The following is a 27916-nucleotide window of genomic DNA, read 5'->3' as shown; positions in this document are numbered from 1 at the left end:
TGCCTCGAGGCCGCGCCCCGAGTCCGAGCCCCGCCCTCCTTGCTTGACTGAGGGGCGGAGACGGTGACTGGGCCTTGGCGGCTTCTCCAGTTAACGATTTGCGAGTCTCCGGGGCTTCTTTTTTTCCTCGTGCGTTGACCGGACAGGAGCTAAGATGGCGGATCAGGACGACCAGCTCTCCGATGAGGAGAAGGTAAAGAAAGCCCTCGCTGCAGAAGGTCGCGTTGGGGGAGAAGGGAGGAGGAGGAAGTGGTGGTGGTTCCTTCTCCCCCTCCCGGGGACAAGGAAGGAAGGAAGAAAGAAATTAAGCAAGCGGATGTGGAGCAGGCTCGAGCCGTCAAGTCAACTCTGCCAGCTGGGAAAGGTTCTTTTCCTTCTGCCCGAGGCCTGCTTTACTCGCCGCCTTCTCCGCTCCTTGTACGGTCCGATGGCTGAAAATAGGCTGCAGGCGCCGAGCTGGGGCTGAAGCAAAGCGGGCGCGGCGGATCCGGTGTCTCCACCCCACCTTCCTCGCCTCTCCCTGGATCTGCCTTTCCTTTTTGATCCGGAGAAAGTCCGGCTGATAGAAAGGGGCTCCTCCTGCTCCTGGTCAGCCCCTCTCTCTCCTTCGGCCTCTGGGATTAGTCCCGCCGCCTCTCTTGCCGCTGGAACGGTTTAGGGCAGTTTCTTGGTGGATGGCATAGCCCACTTCAGTTGATTTAATCATGGCCCGTAATCTATTCTTGTGGCATGAAGTGATTTCCAAAAGGTGACTCTGGGGGACACTTTTTTTTTTTTTTTACCGCTCCTGACTTCTCTGACATCTAGCCCTTGACTCGAATTTTGAGGGATTATTCTGCAGATCTGATTATATGTTCTAATGTTTTGCTTGGAAGGGGCTCCCACACTGCTTCTATTTTGGGTTCTCCAGATGCAGCTTGTTAATCTGGTGCTGAGGGTAATTCTGGCTGGTTAAAGAATAATTTCTTCCTGATCACTTCTTCCTAGGAGTCTTAAAGTTTGCATGCCCTTTCCCTTTACTCAGATCCATGCTAGAAATTGCTCACTTAGTGTTTCGATTCACATAGCAAAGAATGTGGCCTACCTGCATTTGCTTTTGTCAATCTGTCAATCTATCTGTTATTATTTATAATGATGGCTTATATGTAGCATGATGTGAAAATCCAGTTAATAATGAATCATTGTTTGTTGCTAAGCATGTTTTTGAACCATCTTCCTGGCTCGTGTTCTTCTGACACGTGTATGTTTATAACATGCAGCTATCACATTCCCACATTACTTCTGTAATGTGTAAGTTGTTTTACAGCTAGATTTTAAGATGTATGAGGTTCTTTTCCCTGGTTTTATTCATTCAATAGATATTGAATAAGTATAAATCAAATCATTTATGTATTATTTTATATTTGTCCTTCAGTTTGATATACTGGTATGAAAAGGAAGTCATTCCCCTTTAATTAACCAAACTAAGCTGAAGAACATCTTGCAAAATTTTGATTTAATCCTATTATGCTAAGTGTCACTTCTTTAACCATGGTTTATAGAATCCACAATGGCCAAACTTAAATCATGTAGTTTAGATTCATGCAAGTTGGTAAGCCATAATATAGGAAAGTTACTTGATGTGTTAATTGTGAATTTGTTCAATAAAACCTAATTGCATGAATCCAAACTACATGTTTTAAGTTTGGCAATTGTAGATTTAATAAACCGCAGTTAAGGAAATGACCACTGGCCAGGATCAAATCAAAATTTTGCAAGATGGTCTTTAGCTTGATTTGGTTAATTGAAAGGAAATAACTTCCTTTCATGCCACTATTATCCAATTGAAGAAATATAAAAGAATTCATGAATAATTGAATTGATTTATATTTATTCAATAAATAGGTTAGTTTATCCAAAGCTTAGTTGTACATTAACCGAACTGTGATCTAGAGGTTTTGTGTCCAGAAGGATAGCTGTATTCAATGACTTCAGTAGGAACCATAGACTCTTAAGTTCACATCAATCTGTATACTACTAAAACTTTCGTTGTCATAGCCTTTAACTGGGCAAAACAGTGCATCATAGAGCAGTGGTGGTGAACCTTTGGCACACGTGCCAGAGGCGGCACTCAGAGCCCTCTCTGTGGGCACGCGCACCATGCCCCGGAGATGGCAACCGTCCCTCTTCAACCAGCCGCCCACTAACTCACCGAGGTCCCACATGGCCGGATGCATCCCAGCACCCATGCGCTTGCTGGCCTCTGTGTACAGGGGCCGATGGTGTCAGGCAGCAGCCGCCCCTGCCTCACCTTGCCCTGTGACAATGGCACCCCGCCCTGCCTCGCCTTGCCTCGCCTCATCCCGCAGGACGAGCCTCCTGCCCATCGCCCCACCTGCCAGAGACCCCCTGGATCTCCCCCAACCCTGCCCAGACCTCACAGGCGTCCCTCCCTATGAGGCGTTTGTCCCCATGAGCAACATCGAGGTGATCACATGACTTTGGCCACACCCACCCAATCTGCCATGACCACCATAGGCACGCCCACCCAGTGGACCACGCCCACCTGGCACCCGGCGATAAATTATAAGTGGGTTTTGGGTTGCAGTTTGGGCACTCAGTCTCTAAAAGGTGCCCAAACTGCAGGTGTCACAGAGCAATAATTTTTGAGCCAAGGAACCTCAAATAGACTAATTTACAGAATGTGTTCAAAATCTGTGACCCATAACTCTCTTAGAACTGAAATTTGGCAAATTTTATAAAATATTTTATGACAAATATTATCATAAACACTTAATACAGAATGTCATAAAATATTTTCTGTGTTAATATTTGATTGCTATCTAGTTCAACTAGGGCTATTTTCTCGGTATATACATCTCTGAATGTATCCCAACTTTTCCAGTGAAAGCAGTACATTAGAAGTTCTGTTGAAGACATTGAGGAATCTAATAAGGAAATATCTCTGAAAGAATGATGTCTATTATACAACTAAAACTCTTGTCTCTATAACCTTTAACTGGATGAAACACAGGGCAACTATTTTTGTTCCAAGGTATCTCAAATGGACTAATTTACAGAATATCTCCAAAATCCAGGCTGTATGATTTCTGAGGAAATTAAATTGGGGAAGTTGTGGCTTTTTCAGCTGCTGGACTGCTGTTGTAGTCACATGATCCTAATTTTCAAGGTTCCTGATAGTTTCTCAGCCATTCTGGCAATCCCTCGCCCCCTCCCTCACCCACTAGCAGCCACTTACCTGTCTTCTAGGAAGGGAAGGTTAAAAATCCTATGTATCCTTACAGTCCACACTATTCTCCCCAATCCACGCTATCCCCCCTGTGCCCTCCTTGATCCCTACAATACCTTTTGCATTCTTCCATGAATCCTTGCCCACTTTGCAAACCTTCCTGACCCAAGCTGAGACCTGTAAGCTCCATCCCTGACCCACACAGCATCTCTCCAGCACTCTTCCTGACTCACCCCGCCCACCTATATGCTTATCCAGTATGTGTGACATAACTTGCGCTGGTCTTGGAGTTGGCTTCCCAATGACTCGCTCCCTGCAAGCTTCCACAAGCACAGTAAATGGGGAAACAGTAGAAATTTGAGAGAGGGAAGGAGGAGGAAAGGGGAGGAAAGAAGGAACAGTGCAGAAGGAATAAAGGGAGGAAAGAAAGAGGGATAAATATGGGAGGAACGACGGATGAGGCTAGAAGAAAAGAGGGCGGGAGAGTGGAAAGGAGGAAAGGAAAGAACATTTCTGATGTTCCTTACCAGCTTCAGGATATATATCTGATAGGATAACCTAATGCAGGGCTCTCCAGCCCCAGGCCGCAATCCACTAGTGGACCATGGCCCATTTGGAATCAGGCTGCACAAACGGCAGATGAGTGCACCTGCACATGCAGCTCCGCTCACATGAGTGGCGGGTGCTTGTGCTCACACATGTAGCATCACCTTCATAAGTAGTGGGAGCTTGTGAGGGCAGTGGGTGCTTGTACAAATGGAGCGGTGCGCACATATCTGCCACTCACACAGAACTATCCCCCCTCTCAGCCCCATGCCAGGCCGCCAAGCTGGAAAGGTTGGGGATCGCTGACCTAATGAATCAACTATTGTTCACTATATTTATAAATATTACCTTTAGGTTGTTTATTTAGGTTGAAATTCTTGATAACACAATAGATATTACATAGGCATTCTTGAAAACTATGTTCTTGATGTACTCCCAAAAGCTCTGTTTTCTTCTAGAATATAAAAATCATAGGTATTGATCACTTAAGTAGTAATTTCTTCATCATGAGGCAAATTAAGCTTTGTAATGGTTATTTAGAAATGAGATTCTGAGTTTTAAGTGCCATTGAGTATGAAATTGATATTTTAATTGAATATGTAATATTGATTTACTGTCTCTATCGAAATATATACAAATTCAGTTTTCATATAGAAGTTTGAAATATCTTCCAGAAGTCTCTCTGATGGATAATACAGCAATCTGGGAAGAAAAAAGAGAAAAAAGTCTCCTGTTTGCAATATGCATGATCTTAGGTAGATCCCAGGAGAACAATCTTTGTATAAACAGAATTTACACAAGGAATTTATATTTGCCTCACCTTTCTCCCATAGTTGGTAATATCATTGAAGAGGTGATGGGCAGCTTTCCTCCAGTACTTTTACTTTAGGAACCAAGTTATTGTACTGTGCACAACTCTATGCTTGTTTACAGTAAAGAGGAAATGCAAATGTATGAGGAAATAATTTAGGTAGGTTCCATGGGGGAATATTAAGCAACTTTCAGTTTTAAACAAGAACCGTACTTCCTCAAAACACACTGCATTTTGTAGCATATTCTGAATACAAATTTGCAAAGAATTGTAAATAAATCAGCAGGAATTCTGAGTTGGACATTTGGATAACTAAGAAATAGGATGTTAAAGAAAGATGAGAAAGTAGCACAAAATCTGGAACTCTGTCTGTCTTAAGTAAGGTTCCTCCTATTTCCCATCTAAAATCAAGCATTCAGATCTTCATTTAGGCTTAATAGATTTCCCTCCCAAACCCAAGGGTAGGTGGGGAACCCTGTATAAATGATCCTTACTTCAATTTCAGAAACATGTCAGGTCTGTACCTTGAGGCTCCACAAACACCGGTAGTTTTCATTCTACATCTTGCTGATAAAACCTCTGAAGATGTTACTCCCAAGTATGCTTAATTCAAATGTAAAACCAATGAGATTCTTACAGATACATAACATATCCTTAAAATAACTCTGGAATATACTTAAAGATAACCAATACTTGATAGTAAATTTTGACAGAGGTTTTTCAGAAGAGAATTAGTTAAATGTAGGGAATGTTGGAAATCATGACGTGTGATTGCTGGAATGGCCACAATTTTATGAATAAAACCTGTCTGGACATCATGAAAGTTTCAATTCTTCAGGATTAATGAATCCCAGATTTTTTTATGCATTCCTTCAGTTAGCAGATTTGAGATATCTTGATTCAAAAATTGTTGTGGTAGGCTAATTTGAGGGTAGAAACACTAGAGTTTTAGTAATATAGAGATAGATGTGGCAATGAGGTTCTACTATCCTGCTTTTTCATGTTATTTATATGTGAGGGAGGAATAGTCCACCCACTTCCCTGTAACATTCTTTAAGATGAAAAAAATTAGAAATGAAACAAATAAGGCTGAAAATGCAACCCAAGGAAAAAAGAGAAAGAAAAGCTACTTTATATTACAGCCTATATACTTATGAATAATCACTGGTTTATTACTAAATATACTGATAATATAAATAATACAAATATTATAAATGATCACAAAATCTCTGTCATAGTTATGCATATTTCTGTATTGCAAGAATTGTAAATACAAATCTAAGTAAATATTGCTATTGCCTTATAAAGGCATGAACATGATATATGGGTTTGCTTTTAACTAAATTGATTTCCGTTGTGGTCATAAACATGAAGTTAACAGGAGCATCTCTCATTTCTTATTTTTTGTATGTCTTAAGCAAAAAACCTCTATAATTTTCTTATATACAGTAATATGTATATTTGTAGATTACATTTGGTAATCTATAATAAAAAATAAAAAATGAAAAAAAACCAGACCTAGGAAACTACAGGCCAATCAGCCTGACATTGATACCTGGGAAGATACTGGAAAAAATAATAAAAAAACAGATCTGTGAACATCTAGAAACAAATAAAGTTATAACTGGTAGCCAACATGGGTTTGTTAAAAACAGATCGTGCCAGACTAATCTTGTTTCATTCTTTGACAAAGTGACTAAATTAGTAGACCAGTGAAATGCTACTACTGGACATAGTATATTTAGACTTCAGCAAGGCATTTGACAAAGTAGACCACAATCTACTTCTTGATAAGCTACAAAAATGTGGGATAGACAGCATCACCACCAGATGGATTTGTAACTGGCTGACAAACCATACTCAATGAGTAGTCTGCTTTCGGTTTTGATGCGCTTGTCACTTGCTTGCAGCAACTGGCACAACTGCCCATGCTGGTCAACGGGAGCTCTTAGCCCTCTTGGCAGTGCTGCTCTCTGCCTCCCTGTTGGGCTACTCCTGCCTAGTGCAGGGCAAGTCAGCCCAGATCTATGACCTCCGGAGAGCCCCACCCGCCGCCGCCCTGCCAGGGCCCCTTCACCAGCGGCCGCTGGTGGAGCTGTGCTGCCTTGCCTTCGGGCTGCTGTGTGCTGGCCTGCATGCCTACTCGGTGCTGCAGGTGCCCTGGCCCTGGTGGGCCTTGCAGCTCTCATGCCAGCTGTGCGAGGCATGCATGGGGCTGCCTTTGGCTGCCTTCAGCCTCTACCTCACCTGCAGTTGCTCTGCCACCGGCTACTGTTGCCACCTTGCCTTCTGCCCAGCCTGGCAGGTGGAGGGGGCTGGAGCTGCCTCCCTCCACCTGCCAGACACCCAACAAAGCCGCACAGGGCAGAGGAGGGGCTCATCGCCAGGTTTGCAGGGTGCATGAGGCAGCTCCAGTGGGAAATAGTGGAGGCTGCTGGGTAGCAGTCGGGGCTTGGCGGCGAGCTGGGTAGCAGGTAAGGTCCATAGATGGCCAGTGGCAAAGGAGCCCTGGCAGGCCTGTAGCAGGTGGGGCTCTCTGGAGGTCATAGATCTGGGCTGACTTGCCCTGCACTAGGCAGGAGCAGCCCAGCAGAGCTGCTGAGAGCAGCACTCCCAGGTGGACTAAGAGTCCCCATGAGGTCAGTAGCAGCATGGGCAGCTGCTTGGCGGCCAGAATTGTGCCTGCCGCAGCCAAGAAGTATCCCAGAAGCAGCAGGGCAAGTTTGATTCAGATTGGTAATATTTTTTTCAAAGTTTTATTAAAGTTTATTATGAGATAAAATACAAATATAAAAAAGTCAAAAAGGGTAAAAAGTGCAAAGGATAAAGAGAAAGAAAAAAGGTAGTGACTTCCAGCTTTTTTCAGTGCAGTTAAAAGAAAAGTTATAAACTCAATCTTTTTACATTTCTAATTATTTGACACCATTTTATAACAACATAGTCAATTTAGACAAAAACCTAAAATCAAATTTTCATTTTTTTTGTTTTGAGAATTAAGTTCAGAAGCAGTTTCCAAGTGGAAACATAACTAGATAAATTTTTATCTTTAATTTAGGCAATCAATTTTGACAGGTCCATCACCTTTAGCATCCATTCTTCCATTGTGGGAATTGATGTGTCTTTCTCTGTGCATACAAAATTCTTGCTGTAGTCAATATTTAAAATAATTTTCAAGCCCTTTGTCTAGGAGACCTAAAAAGAAGACTTCTGTCTTTAATTTTATATTTATTTTAAGAATTTTCTGAATTAAAATGAAAGTCTTGTGCCAGTATTTTTTTGCTTTGTCACAAGAGATTATAAATACCGGTAGTGCCATTTTTACAATTGCAAAAAAACTCGATCTCTTGTTTAACAGTAATATGTTTATTTATGTTATGTATTACATTTGATAAAATAAAAGAATTTAAAAGTTGTGTTAAAAGTTATGCATGTTAGCAGTTTACTGAAATACTGGAAAAGTTAACCCACATTATTGTATGTTATTTTGTGCTCATTCATTTGACAAAGCATTTCATTATAAAGAAACACCTGCTTTAAATAGTATAATTGGGAGACAGCTTATAATTATGAGTCATATTAGTTTAGGAGAAAAAGTAAACCTTCCGTTTTTGATTGCAATGTTAACAAAAATCCTACCTTTGAAGTTAGTACTGAATTGGAGAGAAATATTGTTCTGAGATATTTCAAGCAGTTCATTCCTGAAAGATGATTATTTTCTTTGTCTTCCAGAGTATTATGTCTAAATTGTGTTACTGCTGCTGCAGGTTTTTTGCATTTAAGTTAACAACCAATCTTCTATAACTATTGTATAGTAGAATTAAGGTATACTTACATTTCTTCCTTAAAAATAAATCCAGTTCTTTTAACACTTCAGTTTTCTTAAAACAGTATTCTTGTTTCCTTTACAAATTATGTTGAAAAATATACCATTTGTTTTCATTCCAGGTGCGCATAGCAGCAAAATTCATCATCCACGCTCCACCAGGAGAATTCAATGAGGTCTTTAATGGTGAGCAAGCCATATGCTGATTTTCATTTCAGATAGCCTATATACAGTGCAGCATCCGTTTTTCAAATAGAAATGTCCTGTTTTAAGTTTGGTCATTTCAAATTTGAAGCATCTTGTTTGGAATCCAAAGCTGCTGTTCCAAACTTCCAGGATGCTTGAAATGCTTGTTTTGAGCACAATTGTTTTAAAATCAAGACTTAGTAAATCTTAGTCTTAATAATAAAATTAATAACTTTTATATAGATACTTAGTGTTTTAATATTATAGTATCTTGTAACTAATCTTTTTTATGTCATAGATTTCCCTATTACTGAAATGGATGTAATTCTTATTGATATTATCTTATGCTGGGTATCTTTAAACAAAATAAAGATTTGATTTTGTCAAGCTTTAAGCAGGACTTTGCATATGAAATAGTTTAAATTAGAAGCATTTTGTACACATCTGCTTTTGAGTTACTTTTCAAAGTTTCTGTTTAATTGAAGATAAATGTATGTATGATTGACTATTCTTTAAAATTTCTGTATTGTTAGCTCTGAAAAAAAGTTATATTGAATATAAGCTTAAAGTTATAAGATACGTTAGAAATGTTTTATTTAGAATACAGTATAATTAGTCCTCCCCTGTGTCCATGTTCTTTGTTACAGTGGGGGACTAAGCTGTGGAATTGATCATTGGTTCAAGCTCTAATTAAGAGATCTGCATATCTCCCTTTTATGAAGAGTTTGAGGGGATTTGAGAAAATGATATAGAATGAGATATTTTTTAAAAAAATGACTTTAATAAACAATTGGCCACAATAGATGCTGAAGAAGTGTTAGCAAAAAGAATAGACTTAACATAATTTTGTAGAGGCTAATTGTCTTAAAATTGAAACTGGTGGTTATCAAGCTATAAGGCATTTTAAAATGGTACCGGTCTTGAGGAAGACAACCTCAGAGTGATTCTATTGCCTCAAATCCTGCATAAACACTTGCCAGTGGGTTTTTACTCATTATTTTCTCCCCATTTTTTTCTTCCTCTGAAACCTATGAATCAAAGAAGCATATAGCTGTTATTTTATCTTATAGCCCAGTGATGGCGAACCTTTTAGAGACCGAGTGCCCAAAAACCATCCCACCCCCCTGCCTACCCCCCACTCCATCCCCCCGCCCCATCCACCCACAGGTCCACCCACCACCTCTGTGGCCTGCTGCAGATTGCCCAGGTGGCCCTGCAGCACCATGGAAGCCACGCCCTCCGCCCGCGCCCCCCAGCATCATCTGCACGCGATGGGGCACGAGGGCAGAGTCTTGTCCCTGCTGCCCGGCTGCCATGTCCTTGGCTGCGCTGATCCGCGTGGACTGCACCCGGGGGCTGCTGGTGTGGAGGGAGCCACGGGGGGAGGCGGAGCTGGGGCGACAGGGCATGTGCCCACAGAGGGCTCTGAGTGCTACAGCTGGCACGTGTGCCATAGGTTCGCCACCACTGTTATAGCCTTTAATGTTTTTGTAATGCTTTTAGAGATAGTGATCAATTGCTATATATGAAAGAAAAGCATTTTGTATAGAAGTAACATCAACTTACATGAAGACCCATTGAAGTGTGAGCTGATGGCAGGTGACAATTGGGCAACATTTTAGAGCTGGTAAAAGGAACTAAGAGCTTCGGAATGCCAGAGTATTTTTTTTTCAGCCCTGTTACTGTAAATTGATGTTTTCTTTCTTGTAGTAAATACTAGAAATGTGTAAAATGTTTCAAGGTTGAGTGCTCCAACCTTGGGACACTCTGCTGTTTCAACTTTAAAACATTTTAGTTCTTTAGTCCTTAGCTGTATATTAGTGACCATGAACATAATGCCATTGTAACTTATGTGATACATTCTGTTTCTTTATAAAAGTGCAGATTTTGACAGTTTACAATAAACATTGAACTTTATTATGTGTATATTGGGATGTAAGAAGAAATTTTGATTGAATTTTAAAATTTCAGCGGTTAAATGCTTGTTATATTTTGTTCTATAGCTTGCTTGTTTAAGCTTTTTAATACTATAGTTATTATATTATATATAAATCTGTTCATTTTTTGGCCAGAAATAGAAAGTCATGTCCAGTTAAATATAGAACAGATCCCCAGAAAATGTAAATGGTATTTCCTTTGAAACTTCAAGAAGTATATTCACCCATATACAAACTGGTACCAAATATGTAGCATTTAAAACCTTTAGTTTGATTGGCATGCATTTGAGATGGATTTTTTTTTATTTATTAGCATATATTTTTCTGACTGGGTTTATATCCAGTATATTCACCATATACTAATGCTCAGTATTTTTCAGATGTTCGATTGCTACTTAATAATGATAATCTTCTCAGGGAAGGAGCAGCACAGTAAGTATTAACTTCTTTATACGATACCTATCTTTCATTTCATTAAGAAAGGATGACTCTATTGAAAATTTCTATTCAGACATATAAGTAGGCAAGGAAGAGAATAATATTTCTCATTGCCTTTTCAAAATTTTACTTGCTGAATTAAAATAGCAATAGCACTTAGAATTATATACTGCTTCACAGTGCTTTACAGTCCTCTCTAAGCAGTTTACAGAGTTAGCATATTGTCCCCAACAATCTGGGTCCTCGTTTTACAGACCTCGGAAGGATTGAAGGCTGAGTCAACCCTGAGCCCGTGAGATTTGAACTGTTGGCAGCCGGCAGTCAGCAGCAGTAGCTTGCAGTACTGCATTCTAACTACTGCGCCACCATGGCTCATAAACTTGATAATATTTCAGAAACTGCTTTTTTAATAAATTGAATTAGACTTTTTTTAACTCTAGTTTGTTGAACAGTCCAGTAAGTCTTGTGTATGAGCATAGTAGAGATGTGAAACTTTGTCAGTTTCTTATCAGTACTTTTTGCATCCAACCAAACCAGTGATTTGGTTGGAAATAAAAAGAAATAGGAAAATACAGATTATGCATTTCTCTAAGTCACTGTGTAAACCAATATATGATCCATTATATACAGCTAAAAACAGCATAGTTCATTTACTTATCCTATTCACGCATCATGTTAATCTAAAAACAAACAAGTCATGTCTTGACTTATCTAGAGCAGCGGGTCCCAATCTTTTAGGGACCATTTCTATGGAGAGAGGTTTTTCTACAAACCAGAGGGAGTGTGGTTTTGTGTTCTGCCTGCATCCCATGGATGGGACTTCACTTGTTTGCACGGCCTGGTTTCTGGCATGCTATGGCCCGGTGCCAGTCCACAGTCCAGGGGTTGAGGACCTCTGATCTAGAGGATATACTGATTAGAGATAAATATCTGCACTTTGTGCAGAAGTACATATTTGTTTTACTACTTATTTTAATATGTAGCAAAAATTTTATGTGATATCTCTTGTCTTTCTAGCGCATTTGCACAGTATAATTTGGACCAGTTTACTCCAGCTAAAATAGAAGGCTATGATGAACAGGTATCCTTGAAAATATTTAAGTTTGAAAATTATTATTATTTAGCATATGATGAGACTATGACAGAAGAGAATTAAACATATACACACAATGCACATAATTATATACAAAACTTCTATGTGGGTATGTCAATGGTCCCATAACTGGATCTTGAATTCAGCCATCCAAGTGATGATCCCTGGTGTTGCTTCATGCAAATCGTCTAAGGTACCAGAGAATGTATGTTATGGATGTATGTTGCGCCATATGTTTAATTGTTTGCATATCAATGTCACAATTGCAACAAGGGGAATCTTTTATCCCCACTGATACAGGGCAGAGGGATTTCTTCCAGTATCACACCTAATTCTGTTCAATTTTGTCCAAACAGAGTCAGGCAGATCAAACCAGGTGGCTTGGTAGAGGGATCACTAATGGTTAGGCCATAATAAGGTATCTTGGACCATTCCTCTCTCCAGGCATTCTTGGGGTTAAACTGGGTAGATGTTAAGTTAATAGCTGTTTTCCATGCTGGCCTACAGGATTTCTATCTTGTGATGGGTTGTGCATAGTCCTGGTGATGAATGGAGAGGGTCTTGTGTCAACTTCTGAAATGAATCTGGCTGAAGCCATCTTTGTCCTACTCAGTTGCCACAGAGGTTGGGGGGAAGGGGGAGAAGAAGGCGCAAGGGCAGCTAGCCTAAACATGGATCGCTCCCTTGGGAACCAAGGTCATCCCCACAGGTGCTGGAAGGTGGAGAGAAGAAAGGACACAAACCCCGCAAATTGCACTCATTGGGTAGCGTGATCCATAGCATAGTAAAGGGGAGGGAAGTGTTATATTTAGTTACATTGAATTCCTGGAGGGAATTTTAGAATTGGTTTCACTTTTGACCCTGCCGATATTATGTATCCAATAAACATGTTCTTTGAGGAAAATTTAACCCTCAGAGTTCTGATTTTTTTGGGTTCATTAGTCGGAACCTTGACACCTTGTTGTTCAGCATCCTTGACCATAGCCAAACAAGAGCTTGTTGTGGGGCAAAATAGTAATATGTTTTAATTAAGTGGTTTTTGGTAATGCAGTTTATAGAAAACATTTTAGATTAATTATGGAGTATCTGGTATCTGAACAATATACTCTGCAGCTGATTGAATAAATCAATAGTTTTGGTGCTGCAACAACTTCACAATGCATGTCTTATAGTCCATTCTAATCTGATTTTATTAATTAATCACTATTATTGAGAACCGTTTTTTCTCCAAATATTGCAACAGAGACAATCATAGGTACAGAGCTGCAAAGAGTTGTATCTGCAGAGGATTGCATCATTTAAATGGAGAGAAACTGAAAGGAAGAAAAATTATTAGAATGTTGTTAGCCAATCACATAATTGATTTAATTATCTATTTCTTTTGGTGGAAGAGTTCTATGAAAATAAATACTAATTGATATTAATGAGTTTTTATTTTATATTCAAGCTTTATATTCTTTATATGTGATGGATATTGCACTTAAAAATGCTAATGTACACTATAATATCAGATGTGTATAAATAGTACTGTGATTAATTAAAAGAAGTAGAGATATTAACTAAGAAATGCCCCTTTATAACTTTTTTGTAGGTATTAATAACAGAGCATGGTGATTTGGGCAATGGGAAATTTTTAGATCCAAAAAACAAGATTGCTTTTAAATTTGATCATTTACGAAAGGAGGCTACAGATCCAAAGCCTCACGATGTTGAAAATGCAATTGAGTCATGGCGAAACTCCATAGAAACAGCAATGAGAGCATATGTGAAGGAACACTATCCAAATGGTGTCTGCACAGTAAGTATCACAATCTGGAAAATGCTTGGATTGAAACTATTATTTAGGTTGCATAATTTAATTTTTTATTTAGTATCTAAAGTTTGAAAGTTAACATTTTTCCCCATTTGTGGTTAAGGTATATGGAAAAACTATTGATGGACATCAAACCATTATTGTTTGCATTGAAAGTCATCAATTTCAAGCAAAGAATTTTTGGTACGTATAAACTACTTTATTTATAAATAAGTTCCAAAGAAAGTTTTATTGACACTTTGATTTCAGCATGTTTAAATTTAAAACATACATTCATTTTGGATAATATTAATTGTTATATATATTTAAATTGTGGCACACTAGTCTCCCTTCTGCTAATTCTCCTAAATGTATCTCACAAAACTTGCTGTAAAGATTCTTCAGTCCTCCAGGGCAAATTTCAGGGCACTGGCAGAGGCCTCAGTGAGAGATCAATATTATTAAATTGGACCGAGATTTTGAGCTATATTGCATAAACACTTTTTAATGTGAAAAAGTTATGCCTAATATACAAGTGTGTATGTGAATTGAAATTTCATTACAAATATATACAAACTCTAAATAATTAAAGTTTTTAGTACTTTTAATTTAAATATAGTGTAAAGAGTTGAAGATTAGAAAAACCCTTTAGGGAGTGATTAGGCAGAGCTCCTTGAAATACATTGTTTTTTTAAAAAAGCATTTTGTAGTGATAATTTTCAAGACATAGTTATCTCTCTCCCTCTCTCTCTTTGTCCCTCTCTCTCCTCCGCTCTTCTCTCCCTCAACTGTCTCCTTTTATGGATTTGTTTTTTGTTTTTTTAAAGGAATGGTCGTTGGCGATCAGAATGGAAATTCACAATAATGCCTTCAACCACCCAGGTAGCAGGTATCTTAAAAATTCAGGTATGGCTACTCTGATCTTCCATAATAAACTCAATAGCCTAATAATATCCCATGCAAATCTGAAAGATAATTTATTAAAGAAGATTATTTTGCATTTTTTCTATTGGGAAGAGGTACAAAACAATTTAAAATATTATATACACCATAAAGCAGCAGTCCCCAACCTTTATGGCTTGGCAGCCTGGCGGGGGGGGGGGGGGAGAGATTTGCTGCTTGTGCAAGTTGAGCTGTCCGTGTGTGCACCGGTCTGCCACTCTTACTAGCCTTGCAAGTTGGTTCCAAACAGGCCACTACAGGTACTGCTTGAGTTAACTGTCATTCATTTAATGACCTCTGCTGAGGCTGCTGAAAAAAATTACTTACAATTTGTCCTTGATACTTTTAACCCTCACAGTATCCCCAGTCCTGTGATCAAAATTCAGATGCTTGACATGTGGCATGTATTTACAATGGTCCAGCAACCTGGGTCACATGATCATCATTTTGGGTCCTTTCCACAGGGCTTCCAACAAGCAAAGTCAGTGGGAAGCGCTGGATTCGTTTAACAACCAGGGGATTAGCTTAATGACTGGAGCAAACAAGGACATAAAATTAGATGTGGCTCCTTTAATGACTGCATCACTTAACAATGGAGGTTATTAAATCTTAATTGTGGTTGTACATTGGGAATTGGCTACATTTTTTGCCAATAAGTACATGTCTGTTTGGACACCAATATCAAGAATTCTCGAGGGGCGGGGCCAGCTGCCAGGAAGAACGGGTGTGTTGGATGATTCTCTGAAGCATCTAACCCCGTTCCCGACTGTTTGACAGATCCTTTGTGATCCCTAGTTCCCTGGAGGGGGACTGGGAACAACAAGGCGCCCTGGGGAGTGGATTCAGGCGGCAGCCAGGAGCCACGAACCCAGGAGAAGCTTTGACAAGTCAAGCGGAGAAGGGGAAACGGCCGACAATGGCGGCAGTGAAGAAATGACAGCAGTCAGCTGGCCGAAGCTTAGCGGTGGAAAAGCTGGACGGTGACATGACAGTTCCAGTCAAATTCATCTGAGCAGAGATTCTGGCTAGAAGGGATCCGGTGTGAGATCGTACTGGAGGATTTCACTTGAAACTTACCGACTTTAGTAGCCTACAAGAGGGGAGGAGGGATTTCCCTCACTCCTGGAAAAGCGGCGAAAAGGAAGGTTTGGCTAAAAAGGCTTGCCTGCTTACTTGCTACGTTGGCTGGATTTGTAGAGAAGAGAAAGGGGGCGTCCTCCTTCTTCCCTTACTCCAGAGACTGAAATTTAGCCCTGGAAGGCTAGCTACTCTAAGGCACAAGAGAGATCGTCTGGAAGGAAAAAAACGGAGGTAGACATTTTGGAATGAATAGACAAGTTTAATACCAGAGACAATATTAGAGTGACACCTGCTGGTTAAATCGAGAATTGCTGTAAGAGTGGGAAGGGAAAAACTACTAGGGAAAGAGACTGTGTAGCAAATTTGCCCTTTCCTTGTAATGTTAAGAACTTCTTGATTCTTAGTAACAACTTTGATACTCTGGAAAACATTTTAACAATTGTAAATAAGTGGGGAGGTTGGTTTGGAAAATTGAAAAAAATGTCTAGCACTCCAAATCTTACAAGGGCTGGAATAGGGAGAAAGCAGACACTTCAAACTACATTGCTGGAACCAGGTTCTGTTAGGCAAAGATCACTAGAAGAAATGGCTCAAAAAGATAGGGCAAACCCACTTAAAGACTTGCAACAAATGCTGCAATCAATGCAAGAGTTAATGTGTAAAAACCATGAAGATCTGAAAAAAGAAATAGGTGAAATAAGGAATGATACAGGTGAACTTAAAGATAAAATTAAATCTATGGATGGGAAATTTGAATCCTTCCACCACCAACTTATGAAAAATGAACAAAAACTAGTAGAAATGGAGGAAAGGATTGATAAAGAAGAGCAGAGAGTGGATGAAATGAATGAAAGGCTAGTTCAAGCCAATAAAGAATTAGAAACCACAGTTATTTCTTTGGAACTTGAGAAGGCTGCACATTATCTACGGTTTCAAAATGTAGGAGAGATGAAAGGTGAAGATCTCCCAGTAATAATGTCAGATATTCTAGCAGGAGCGTTGGGGTCTACAAGAGAGGAGATGGCCAATGAGATAGATGAAACCTATAGAATACACACAAATTACGCAAGACGACACAATCTTCCCAGAGAAGTGCACATTAGGTTTATTAAGAAATCAGTTAGGGATGAAATTCTTTTCAGATTCAGAGATGATACACTGGAATATCGAGGTAAACAGCTGATTGTACTTAAACAAGTGCCCAAAAGAGTGAGAGACCTGCGAAGGCCTTACCAATACATAACTTCCAAACTGATAAGGAAAAATATCAATTTTAGATGGCTAACTCCGGAAGGAATTCTGGTAACATGGCAGGAGAAAAAGTTTCGCCTAGACTCAATAGAAAAAGCAGAGGAATTCTACAGGGAAAACTTTGGTAGTAAGGAAGATTTAGTTGAAAGAGAAGCAAGAGAGGAAGGAGAGACACTGGTGCAAGCCATTGAAGCTAGAGGTAAAAGAGTTGAGCTTCGAGAGGACACTGATGAAGGGAAAAATGAAGAAAAGCAGGAGGAGAGTAGGTTTAAGGAAATTAAAGAGGCTAGACCGATAAGATCAACAGTGGAAAGAGGGAAGGATTTACAAACTCAAGAGTCTAGACCAGCAATAGTAACTAGATCTAAACATAGATAAGGAGGGGAAGAAATGTGTTGAATCTATATCTATCAACGTTAATGGCCTCAACTCTCCAACAAAAAGGAAGAAGTTTTTCAATAGGCTCAATAAGATGAATTTAGATATAATAATGTTACAAGAAGTCCACATTAAAAAACAACATCAATACTTATTAAATTGTCCCAAATTGGGGAATATGTTCGCAGCACTTTCGCAATATAAGAAAGGAGGTGTGGTAGTATATATTAAACAAGAAATTGTGGCTAAGCAAATTTATAAGGACGAAGATGGCAGAATTCTAATTGTGGAAGTAATTTTGAATAAAACCAAAATTCTTTTGGTTGGAATTTATGCCCCGAATGAGGGGCAAAAACATTTCTATAAAAAACTCTACAACATTATTAGCCAATTGGAACATGATAGCATTTGTATAATGGGTGACTATAATGCAATTGTGGATAATAATCTAGATTATAAATGTGGAAAGAATAGAAAAAGAATTAGAGGAACAATATCTGATATTTTCTTTAAAATGGTAGATGAGTTTAATATACAGGATATTTGGAGAGAAAGGAATCCTGGGAAAAAACAGTTTACTTTTTATTCTGGACGTCATCAATCTTGGTCCAGAATTGATATGGTGTGGATGTCAGCTGACTTAAATTTAGAAGTAGAGGAGATTATGATTGATACAAATACCTGGGCTGATCACAATCCGATTAGAATTAAATGGAAGGGGCAAAAAAACACGAGGAGATGGACTCTAAAAAGGGCAATCTTAAATCATAAAGAATTCAAATCAAAATTAGAAGAACAATTGGATCTGTTTTTTAAGTCAAACAAAAAGGAGGATACAAACTGCCAAAATTTATGGGATACAACCAAAGCCTACATGAGAGGCGTTGTAATTTCTTATATGGCTAGGCAACACAAAATCAAAACACAACGCCAAAGACAACTGGAAGAAGAACTACGTAAAGTTGAGGATAACCTGCAAAATGAACCACAAAGATGTGATTTGAAACAACAGATTGATTTAATTAAACATAAGATGGATATTATTACGAAGGAAGATCTAGGACAGCAGATAAAACGTACTAAACAAAATTTCTTTGAAAATGCTAATAAACCAGGGAGATGGTTGGCTTATAAAATCAAAAAACACAATAATAAGCAGAGAGTTACCAACCTTTATAACGCCAAAGGTGATATGGTGTGCCAGAACGAAGGAAAAAAGCTAGTGGCATATGAGTTTTACAAGAATTTATATAAGGACGACGAAAAGAGAAATAACCATGACATAGTACAGTATTTACAACTAGTCGATTTACCCAAGGTGCCAGAAGAATTTAAAACTCTCCTAAATAAAGAGATAACACATTTAGAGCTCTCGGTTGCAATTAAGAAACAGAAAAATAATAAAACACCTGGACCAGATGGTATACCTGCAGAAATGTATAAAATTGCACAAGAATCTTTAAGCCCAATGCTGTTGGACTTATTTAACGAGGTTTTAACCCAAGCTAAAATACCAGCTTCATGGGAAGAAGCCTTCCTCACGTTGATTCCTAAAGAAAACACCAACCTGACACAAATTAAGAACTATAGACCCATTTCTCTTTTGAATTCAGATTACAAAATCTTCATGGCAATAATGGCACAAAGATTGGAAAGGTTCTTAGTGGATTTTATACATATTGATCAAAACGGCTTTCTATCTAAAAGATATATAAGAAACAATATTAGGACTGTTTTGGACATATTGGAATATTATGAAGTACATAATGAAAAGCAAATGTGTTTAATTTTTCTTGATGCCCAAAAAGCATTCGACAATGTAAAATGGGATTTTATGTTTAATCAATTATTGTATATGGACTTTGGGGAAAATTTCTTAAATATGTTTAAATCAGTTTACTCTAAGCAGGTGGCCAAAGTAATAATCAATGGAGAACTGACTGAGAGTTTCCAAATGCAAAAAGGCACAAGGCAAGGCTGCCCACTATCACCATTGTTATTTATATTATCTCTCGAGGTATTAACTAGAGCAATCCGGCAAGATGAACAGATCCAAGGTCTAGAAATCAAGAAAGAGACATTTAAAATACAAGCCTTTGCAGATGATTTAGTTTTTATTATTGAAGAACCACTACAATCAGGGATTAGGCTGATGGAAACATTGAATAGATACGGGGAAATAGCAGGTTTAAAAATAAATAAAGAAAAAACTAAAATGCTTGTCAAAAATATGACTAAAATACAGAAAAGTGAATTGGTTGATAGAATTGGTGTTCAAATTACAAATAAAATTAGACATTTAGGGATACAACTGACTGCCAAATGCGCTACGCTTAAAAGGGATAACTATGATAAGTTAATAGAACAGATTCAAAAAGACTTTGATATTTGGACTAACCTACAGCTCTCTCTTACGGGCAGAATCGCGGTGATTAAAATGAATGTGTTGCCAAAAATTTTATTTTTGTTCCAATGTATACCTATAAAATTAGACAAGAAATTTTTTCAAAATTTGAACAAAATGATGTGTAAATTCATCTGGCAAGGAAAAAGAGCAAGGATTAAATTAAAATTACTACAGGACTCAAAGGAAAGGGGGGGATTTGGTCTTCCAGACTTGGAGAAATATTACCAGGCCGCAGCATTAGTATGGGTAAGAGATTGGATATTACTAAAAAATAGGAGACTATTGTGTCTGGAGGGCCATGACCTACAAATAGGATGGCATGCCATATTATGGGATCATAAATATAAAGTACATAAATATTTTCGAAGTCACTATATTAGGCAAGCTCTTATTGATGTATGGACAAAAATTTGGCAACCAAATTATACCCAAGTACCTAGTTGGATCTCACCGTTAGAAATATATGTACACCCAAAATTTACTCAATTAGACAAGATCATAACATATAAAAATATTTTAGATGAAAGAGGGGAATTGAAATCCAGGAAAACCATCCACGATGAAGGGATAGAATTAGAATGGTGGGCATACCTGCAACTGCAGGCAAGATATCGGAAAGACAAAAAAGAGTTAGGTATTAAATTAGAACCAATAGAATTGGATAAAATAATTTTGGGGTCGGAGGATAAAATGATTAAAAAACTATACTATTATTTGCTAGATCAGGCAACGTACGAGGAACAAGTAAAAGTGACTATGTTGAATTGGAGTAAGGATTTTGGTCTTAATTTTGATCTGCATATATGGCAAGAACTATGGGCAAGAAACAAGAAGCTTACTTTGGCCACCTCTTACAAAGAGAACCTTTACAAAATGTTTTATAGATGGCATCTCCCACCCACAAGATTGTCTAAAATGTATACCAATGTCTCCCCTAAATGTTGGAAATGCAATTTGAAAAGTGGAACTTACTATCATATGTGGTGGGAATGCACGCGAGCTCGTGATTTTTGGAACAGGATTAAAATTTGGTTGGAAGAAATATTAGAGCAAGCGGTAGAACCAAAACCAGAACTCTTTCTATTAGGTTTAACTACGCAAAAACATGACAAAGGCGTATTTTATTTAATGCTACACATTTTAACGGCCTCCAGGCTGGTTTTTGCTCAAAATTGGAGGAACAAGGAAACCCCAACGGAAGAAGAGATCCTGCATAAAATTTTAATATGTGCTGAGATGGACAGGCTTACAATGATTATGAAAGACAAAACGGAACACGAATACTTCGAAATCTGGGGCAAATTTTACCGCTGGTATGAATTAAGAACTGCTCGGACTTCAAACTAATGGTAGAACTAAAAGATATACATAACTGTACATATAATTGTATATATAATTGTATTGTATAAAAGATGAGGTTTATATAGAGGTTAAGAACAAAAAATTATAAAATTATAAAATTTTTGTACTATGATAGGAACTGATAGAAAAATTCACTCTGGAATGTCATGTTTGTCCATTGTTGTTTTAATTGTATTAATGAATAAAAATTAAAAAAAAAAAAAAAAAAGAATTCTCTGAAAATTTTCTTTGCCTGGGAGGCAGTTGAGAGTAAATAATTGGTGGAAAATGCATGCTCCAAATAATTTGGCTTGCCAAGGAGATGGGCTGAGCCATGCTTATTTGTTCAGTTGAACATATTTTTGGTATCTCTTCTAATACAAAGTAAAAATATACAGCCAGTGTAGTGCTGTATAATGATTGTCTACCGCAAAGAAACATTTCTTCAAGTCCACTCTCAGGCAGAAAAGATCTTACTGTGCAGTTTGGGGCCACTTTCTCTCAACCCAACTTACATCACAGGTTAATTTTTGTGGAAAAATATGGAAAGGGAGAAGTATATGTACCACTTTGATCTTAAAGGTATACATTAAATGATAAAAATAAGATCTGAACAATATAAGTAATTTTAAATCTGCAACAAGTTATATGCAGTTATGTTTTAAAAGTTTAAAAGTATTTGAATAATTGACATCTGAATCATCTCAATCTGCTAAGGACTATTATTTTGGAAGGCATATAATATCACTAATATACACTGTCAATTTCTATTTGTAATTATTTTATTGTGAACATTCTATACATAGGTTCATTATTATGAAGATGGAAATGTTCAGCTAGTGAGTCATAAAGACATACAAGATTCTCTAACAGTGACTGTAAGTATCTTTTCCTGTGCATTGTTATAGGAATATTGCATATTTTTCATATTATGTATTATAAAAGAAGATGCCATTCTTTTCTTTATGTTAGTGAAAATTTAGCATGCGCTTTTGAGACAATACATTTGCAAATAAAAATGAACATACAAGCAGCAATAGACAACCTGTCCCGCTTTTAGGTAGTATTCCTGATGTATGGATGTGTGGATAAGAAGGGGCACATGATAAAATGTGTCACAAAGTCATTACATTACTTGTGTCTGATGTTGACATACAAGTATAAAAATTACATTGTCGCACGTAACTTTTTTTGTCATTGTGACTTGCAGAATACATGTATGTTCCCAATACATCACCATTGTCTTCGAAGGGAACCTTCATATATAAGTAGAAAAAGTACTTAGATTTCTTCATACAATTGACTTTATTAACAGAAATTGACAGAAGTAATACTTTGATCTAGAAAGCTGAACAGGATTTATTTTCTGAATCATTTTGCCAAACTTTGGCATAGACTATTAGCACTCAAGGCATCATTTGTAAGTAAAATTCATGAACTATTTGAGATTTTTTTTAATATAGAAGATTTCAAATTCATATTCTTTCATTTTGAAAGCCTATTTTATTCAATAAAAGTATTTTTTAAGCTGTTGTTCCAGAAATAAAAATAGAAACTATGCCTGTGGATTTCTGGTTCCTAGCTGCTGAAAGTATAAAACATAAACAAATTAATTAATTATAAAGAATTTAAACAGAAGAGGAATTGAAGCTTTTCATGTTAGCTTTATTTTTAGGCAAGACTAAGCAATAAAAATTACTTCCATTAGTTAAAATTTGACTGTGAATGAACAGTCTTTTATTTGCTCTAAGCAAATAGCTATAAGAAAAGGAGGAAGTTATCTATACTTTATCTATACTTATAGTTATACTTATACTTTATCTATACTTATATTTACCTATACTTTCTGGAGCATTAATTTTATGAGTCATAACTGCCTGTGTTTTTGTGTGTCTTCAGGTAAGTATTGACTCCTAATGACTGCTTTTTCTTGGCAAGTTTTCCAAAGTGCTTTGCCACTGCCTGCTTCCTAGAGCTGAAGAGAAAATGACAGGTTCAAGATCACCCAGCTCATTTTGTACCTAAGATGGAACTAGAACTCACAATCTTGCAGTTTTTAACCTGTTACCCTCTGCATTAAACTGTAATACTTATTTTTATTATACATACATACATACATACATACATACTATGTAATCTCTTGAGAATATAATAATAATAAAGTTGGAAACATCTACCATAATTAATAATTTAATTATAAATCTGGCAGCCTCTTTCCTATTCCCCAAACGTTTTCCAAAAACAATTCAATATTGTCTAACTTTTTGGATCATCAAGGCTTTAAGGAGATAAAAGCAACAGACTTTCAGGAACCTTCCCTCTTAGGAAAATATTGAGTGGGTCAGTTCCTCTTAAAACAGGCTAAAGTTACCTGAGGGCAAAGTCATGTAGAGTTTATGTGGTAAAACCAGTACTTAGAATTGCACTTGGAAGCCAATTCAAACTCTATAGCACAACTGTTATATGTGGGTAGTGAGTCTTATCCACCAGTAGCCAAGCAACTGCATTTCATACCAGTTAGTTTGTTTAAAGCAGCGGTTCCCAACCTTTGGAGTTTGGCAGCCCAGCTGGGGGGAGAGAGGAGCTGGGCCGCATGAAATTCAACTTGCGTGAGCGGCAGCCAGTATGTGCAGCCTGACTTGCTCAAGTTGAGCTGTGCATGCATGCACACCAGCCAGCCACTCGTGGAGCCCTGTTCCAAATAGGCCACAGCCCAGTAGTGGGCCGCTGCCGGGGGTTGGGGACCCCTGCTTTAAAGGCACTCCATGTAAAATACATTACAATATAGATAGTTCTTGTAGAATGTCCACTCATTAAGTGACTGTCCAAAGTTATAACGGCAATGGACAAGGGGACTTACAACCATTCTTCATAGTTGCAGCTGTCACAATGTCTCTGTGGTCATGTAATCATGATTCAGGTACCTGGCAACTGGCTCATAATTACAACTGTTGGGTCATGCGATCACCATCTGTGACCTTCACTGCCAGTTTCCAACAAAGACGATGGGGAAGGAAGTTGGATATGGCAATCACATAACCATGGAATATTGCAACCATGTGAGATTCACATAACAGTGGCCCCTGGAACTGCCAGAATTGCCACCATAAGTTAGTGTATTATCTTGTTGCTGGTCCCAATTACCATTGTTATGTGAGGATAACCTGGAGTCTATACCTATTGTGGTAAAGCTTGTTAATCTGAATGGTTAACAATATTATATTGTGGCTTTTCTGCATTTCTTACATCATCCTCTAGATATAAAAGTGTTAAACTTTAAACAAAACACCTATTCTGTCTGCAGTTTGTGTACTATATTTGAATTGACATTTGATCTTAATACTGAGAGTTATCTATTTATGATAGCTTTAATTCAGAAAAAAAATTCTTTTTTATAGAATGAAACCCAAACAGCAAAGGAATTTGTAAAGATCGTAGAGGCTGCAGAAAATGAATACCAGGTATCAATGATATTTTATAAGACTACTACATATAATTTCAGCTACTGTTCTGAATCTTACTGGACAACTTTTATCTTATTTCTTTTATATTATATGTTCAAAATAAGACAGAAGTCTGTTAAATTCATGATGGTTGTAATACATAGAATAAAATTTGCCAAGCATATACTTAATGACAGAAAAGTATAAAAATCAATGTGCAACCATTCAGGATGTGATCATAGAGAGATAACATTTGGCAGGTCACTTATTTGCAATAACAGTTATTGTGGAACACTATTTCAGTAGTATGGTAACAGATGACATGACAGATAAACCTAGTTAGTCCAAAATCCAACCTTATATAGCTTGTTTGATTATCTTTTCTCCACTGCTATATGATACAACCGATTTAATTTTGAGTTCTTAATTTTAACAGATGCTAGGAAAGAGATGTTTCATCTTGTAAAAGCATTCTTGATACTTGACCTTACAAGTTATAATAAATTATATTTATAATTACAAGGTATAAACTATAAGGTTTTCCTAGTGACTTAGAATACAGAAGTACTGTATTTAACTCTATTATTGTTAAAATATGCTAAGGTTTGATTTATATAATGTTTCTGTTTAATCTTAGAATATCAAGTTTATCTAATAAAGATATGGAAAAAGTTTTTGGAACATAATGATAAGTATACAGTTGGAAATGTGTTGCTTTAGATCGACAAATTGTGCATTCTTTAAGAATTTTTTGTTGTTGTTGTTACAGACTGCTATCAGTGAAAATTATCAGACAATGTCGGACACTACTTTCAAGGCTTTGCGCCGACAACTGCCAGTTACTCGCACAAAGATTGACTGGAACAAGATATTGAGCTACAAGATTGGGAAGGAAATGCAGAATGCTTAAAATGAATATGGCAAATATAAATAATTTTGTCCTTCTATACAAAATAAAATTATTGCAAAGGTGTTCAAAATTGTGATGTATCACCTTGGCCATATGCCATTGAAATAACTATAAGTAGTTTGGTTAGAACACAAAGCTTAGGTAACTTACTCTTTTTATTTGTCCATTTGTTTCTCCTTTACAATTTAGAAAAAAAATCAGTGTAGCTGAAATGTTGAGAGCTTCTGATATATTTAGATTTTTATAATGACATGCCTATAGTTTTCAGTTAAACAGTTTGAAAAAAATATTTTTGCATAAGATTATCCCATGTTGCTTGCTGTCATGCAAAAGGCAGCTTACCAAACACAATTCCTTTGAAAATATTTGTTTCTGGAGAACATGGATTTTAGCCTATATATATTGCAGAAATATTCTGCCCCTCCACTCTGAAAGCTGGAGAAAAGCATTTCTATATCCAATCCTATTCAGTTATTTAAATAGCTTAATGTTAACTTTTTTTTTAAAGCCAAGATCTAATTTTAATAAGTTGAAATTAAACATTAGTGCTTATGTTCAAAATGCATTTAATGTTCCATTTGACAGCACCTCTGATGAGTTGGGATTTTATCAGTTATTTTTATCATGCAACCATAATTGTATTATAGCAAGGCATATTGTTATATATATGTAATCCTATACTCATTGTGTGTCTGTCTTTTCTTCAGTTGAAATGTACTAAAAAATCTGTGAATTAAAAATGCAAGTTTTCTATCTAGTTATGATTATCATTTCAAATATATATTTTACAACAAGTTTAAGAAGGAATCAACCTATTAAACATTAAAAAGAAATAGGAGCCCATAATAATAATAATAATAAAATATTAAAGGCAGAGATAAGGAAGGAAATAGATGTGTGCGGTGGAGTTGTAGTGGAGGGAGCTCTTCTTCCACAAATGGCTTGGATCCAGGTGGATCTTCATCTAATGACCATGTGAGATTTACTCAACTGGGATTGCTGAAACTGATGTTGCTAGCCAGAGCATGTTTTGCTTAATGACCACATCACTTAGCAACAGAGTTGCCAGTCTCAATTACGGTTGTTAAGTTTGGACTTTGTAAATTGATTCAAGCTCATAATGTTGCTGAAGGAGAAAATTAAGTTTCCATTTGATATTTATAGTTATGGAAGTAAATTAATGAAGGAAAGGAAAGGATGAGAAAATTTTAATAAATCACAGTATAATGGGGAGATAATGCAAGATGCTTTACTTATTATTATAATAATTATTTCAGTTCTGCTATGATTATTTGAACTATCAGAAGACTATCAGAAAAATCACCTTTCTCCAAAGGGTGCCATTCTGCTACATATATTTTTTTTCAGAATATCAGTTTCTTTTTTCCAACTCGTTTTTATATTGCATATAAGTCTGTTGGACTACTTAGGAAGCAGAGCAGAAATAAAATACTGCAATAATAGAATTTGCTGGGCACTCTCTTCATGATCCAGGTACATTCCTGTATGAAATGGTTACAATGTATAGTTTTATTTCCATACCACATTAGGTACAAGGTGAAAATCTGCTAAACTGTATTTTCTAATTATCGCATATCCCTCAAAAGTTGGTATATATTGTATAGTTTTGCAGATTTGGTATGAAAATAGTTGGTAGAGGATGGCTTTTACATTAGGTTCACTAAGTCTACTTTGATTATTGATCATACATGTAAGAATTAGATCTAGTTACATTCTTTGATGATACTATATCCATTTATGCCAGTATAGTTAAATTTAGATGTGAAATGTACAGATACTGTGAGAGAAATCTTAGTTCTTCAGTGCGAATGTCAGTTATATAAGTAGAGGAGGCCGGTACTCCCATTAGGAAAATCCTTAATTAAATAGCTTGGTGAAATCTCTGAAGCAAACTAAAAGCAAGGAAGGTTTTTGGGAAGATTTTTAAGTGGTGCATGGTATTCTTTTTTCTACAATTCTATTTTACAGAACAATATTTCACATTTATCATTAGAATTGTAATAAATGAGGGAATTTCCTAAAATAAAGATATAAATTATCCTACTGTATTATCCTCAAAATATTTTGTTAACATGTAAAATATTCAAGTTTCAAAAGTAGATGTTCAACATATCTATTCTGAGATTTAAAAAAAAACAGCAAACAACAATATGCGCAGAATGTCCAGTAAATTTATAGTTTATTTGCCAGGTGGGCATAGAATGCTTCTTGCTTTTTCTGTTGTCTCCATAGGTGTTGTTGAAAAATCAACAGGTGTTAAGATAATGCCATTCTCTTTCTCTTAAAAA

General features: G+C 37.0%; 1 protein-coding gene across 1 annotated transcript; it reads left to right on the top strand.

The window, feature by feature from the left end:
• Positions 1–27668, top strand: CAPZA2 (capping actin protein of muscle Z-line subunit alpha 2). Its single transcript, XM_039337009.1, has 10 exons — positions 1–193; positions 8532–8595; positions 10913–10964; positions 11988–12051; positions 13655–13861; positions 13980–14059; positions 14683–14761; positions 22061–22132; positions 24653–24715; positions 25467–27668. The coding sequence occupies exons 1-10, from the start codon at positions 155–157 to the stop codon at positions 25605–25607; spliced, it is 861 nt and encodes a 286-aa protein (XP_039192943.1). The 5' UTR covers positions 1–154; the 3' UTR covers positions 25608–27668.
• Positions 27669–27916: the final 248 nt, after the last annotated feature.

This window comes from Crotalus tigris, unplaced genomic scaffold (genome assembly GCF_016545835.1).
Source record: "Crotalus tigris isolate CLP2741 ecotype Arizona unplaced genomic scaffold, ASM1654583v1 scf7180000017667.1391209, whole genome shotgun sequence".
In the NCBI taxonomy this organism is placed as follows: Eukaryota; Metazoa; Chordata; class Lepidosauria; order Squamata; family Viperidae; genus Crotalus; species Crotalus tigris.
Note: the sequence above shows the minus strand (reverse complement) of the source record. Positions and strands in the feature narration are given on the sequence as shown.

Excerpts from the sequence above, each read along its gene's own strand:
- CAPZA2 (XM_039337009.1), top strand. The coding sequence starts at position 155 with ATGGCGGATCAGGACGACCAGCTCTCCGATGAGGAGAAG. Across the intron at positions 12,052-13,654 it reads TAGAAGGCTATGATGAACAG|GTATTAATAACAGAGCATGG; the intron begins GTATCCTTGAAA and ends ACTTTTTTGTAG. Across the intron at positions 22,133-24,652 it reads AAGATTCTCTAACAGTGACT|AATGAAACCCAAACAGCAAA; the intron begins GTAAGTATCTTT and ends TCTTTTTTATAG.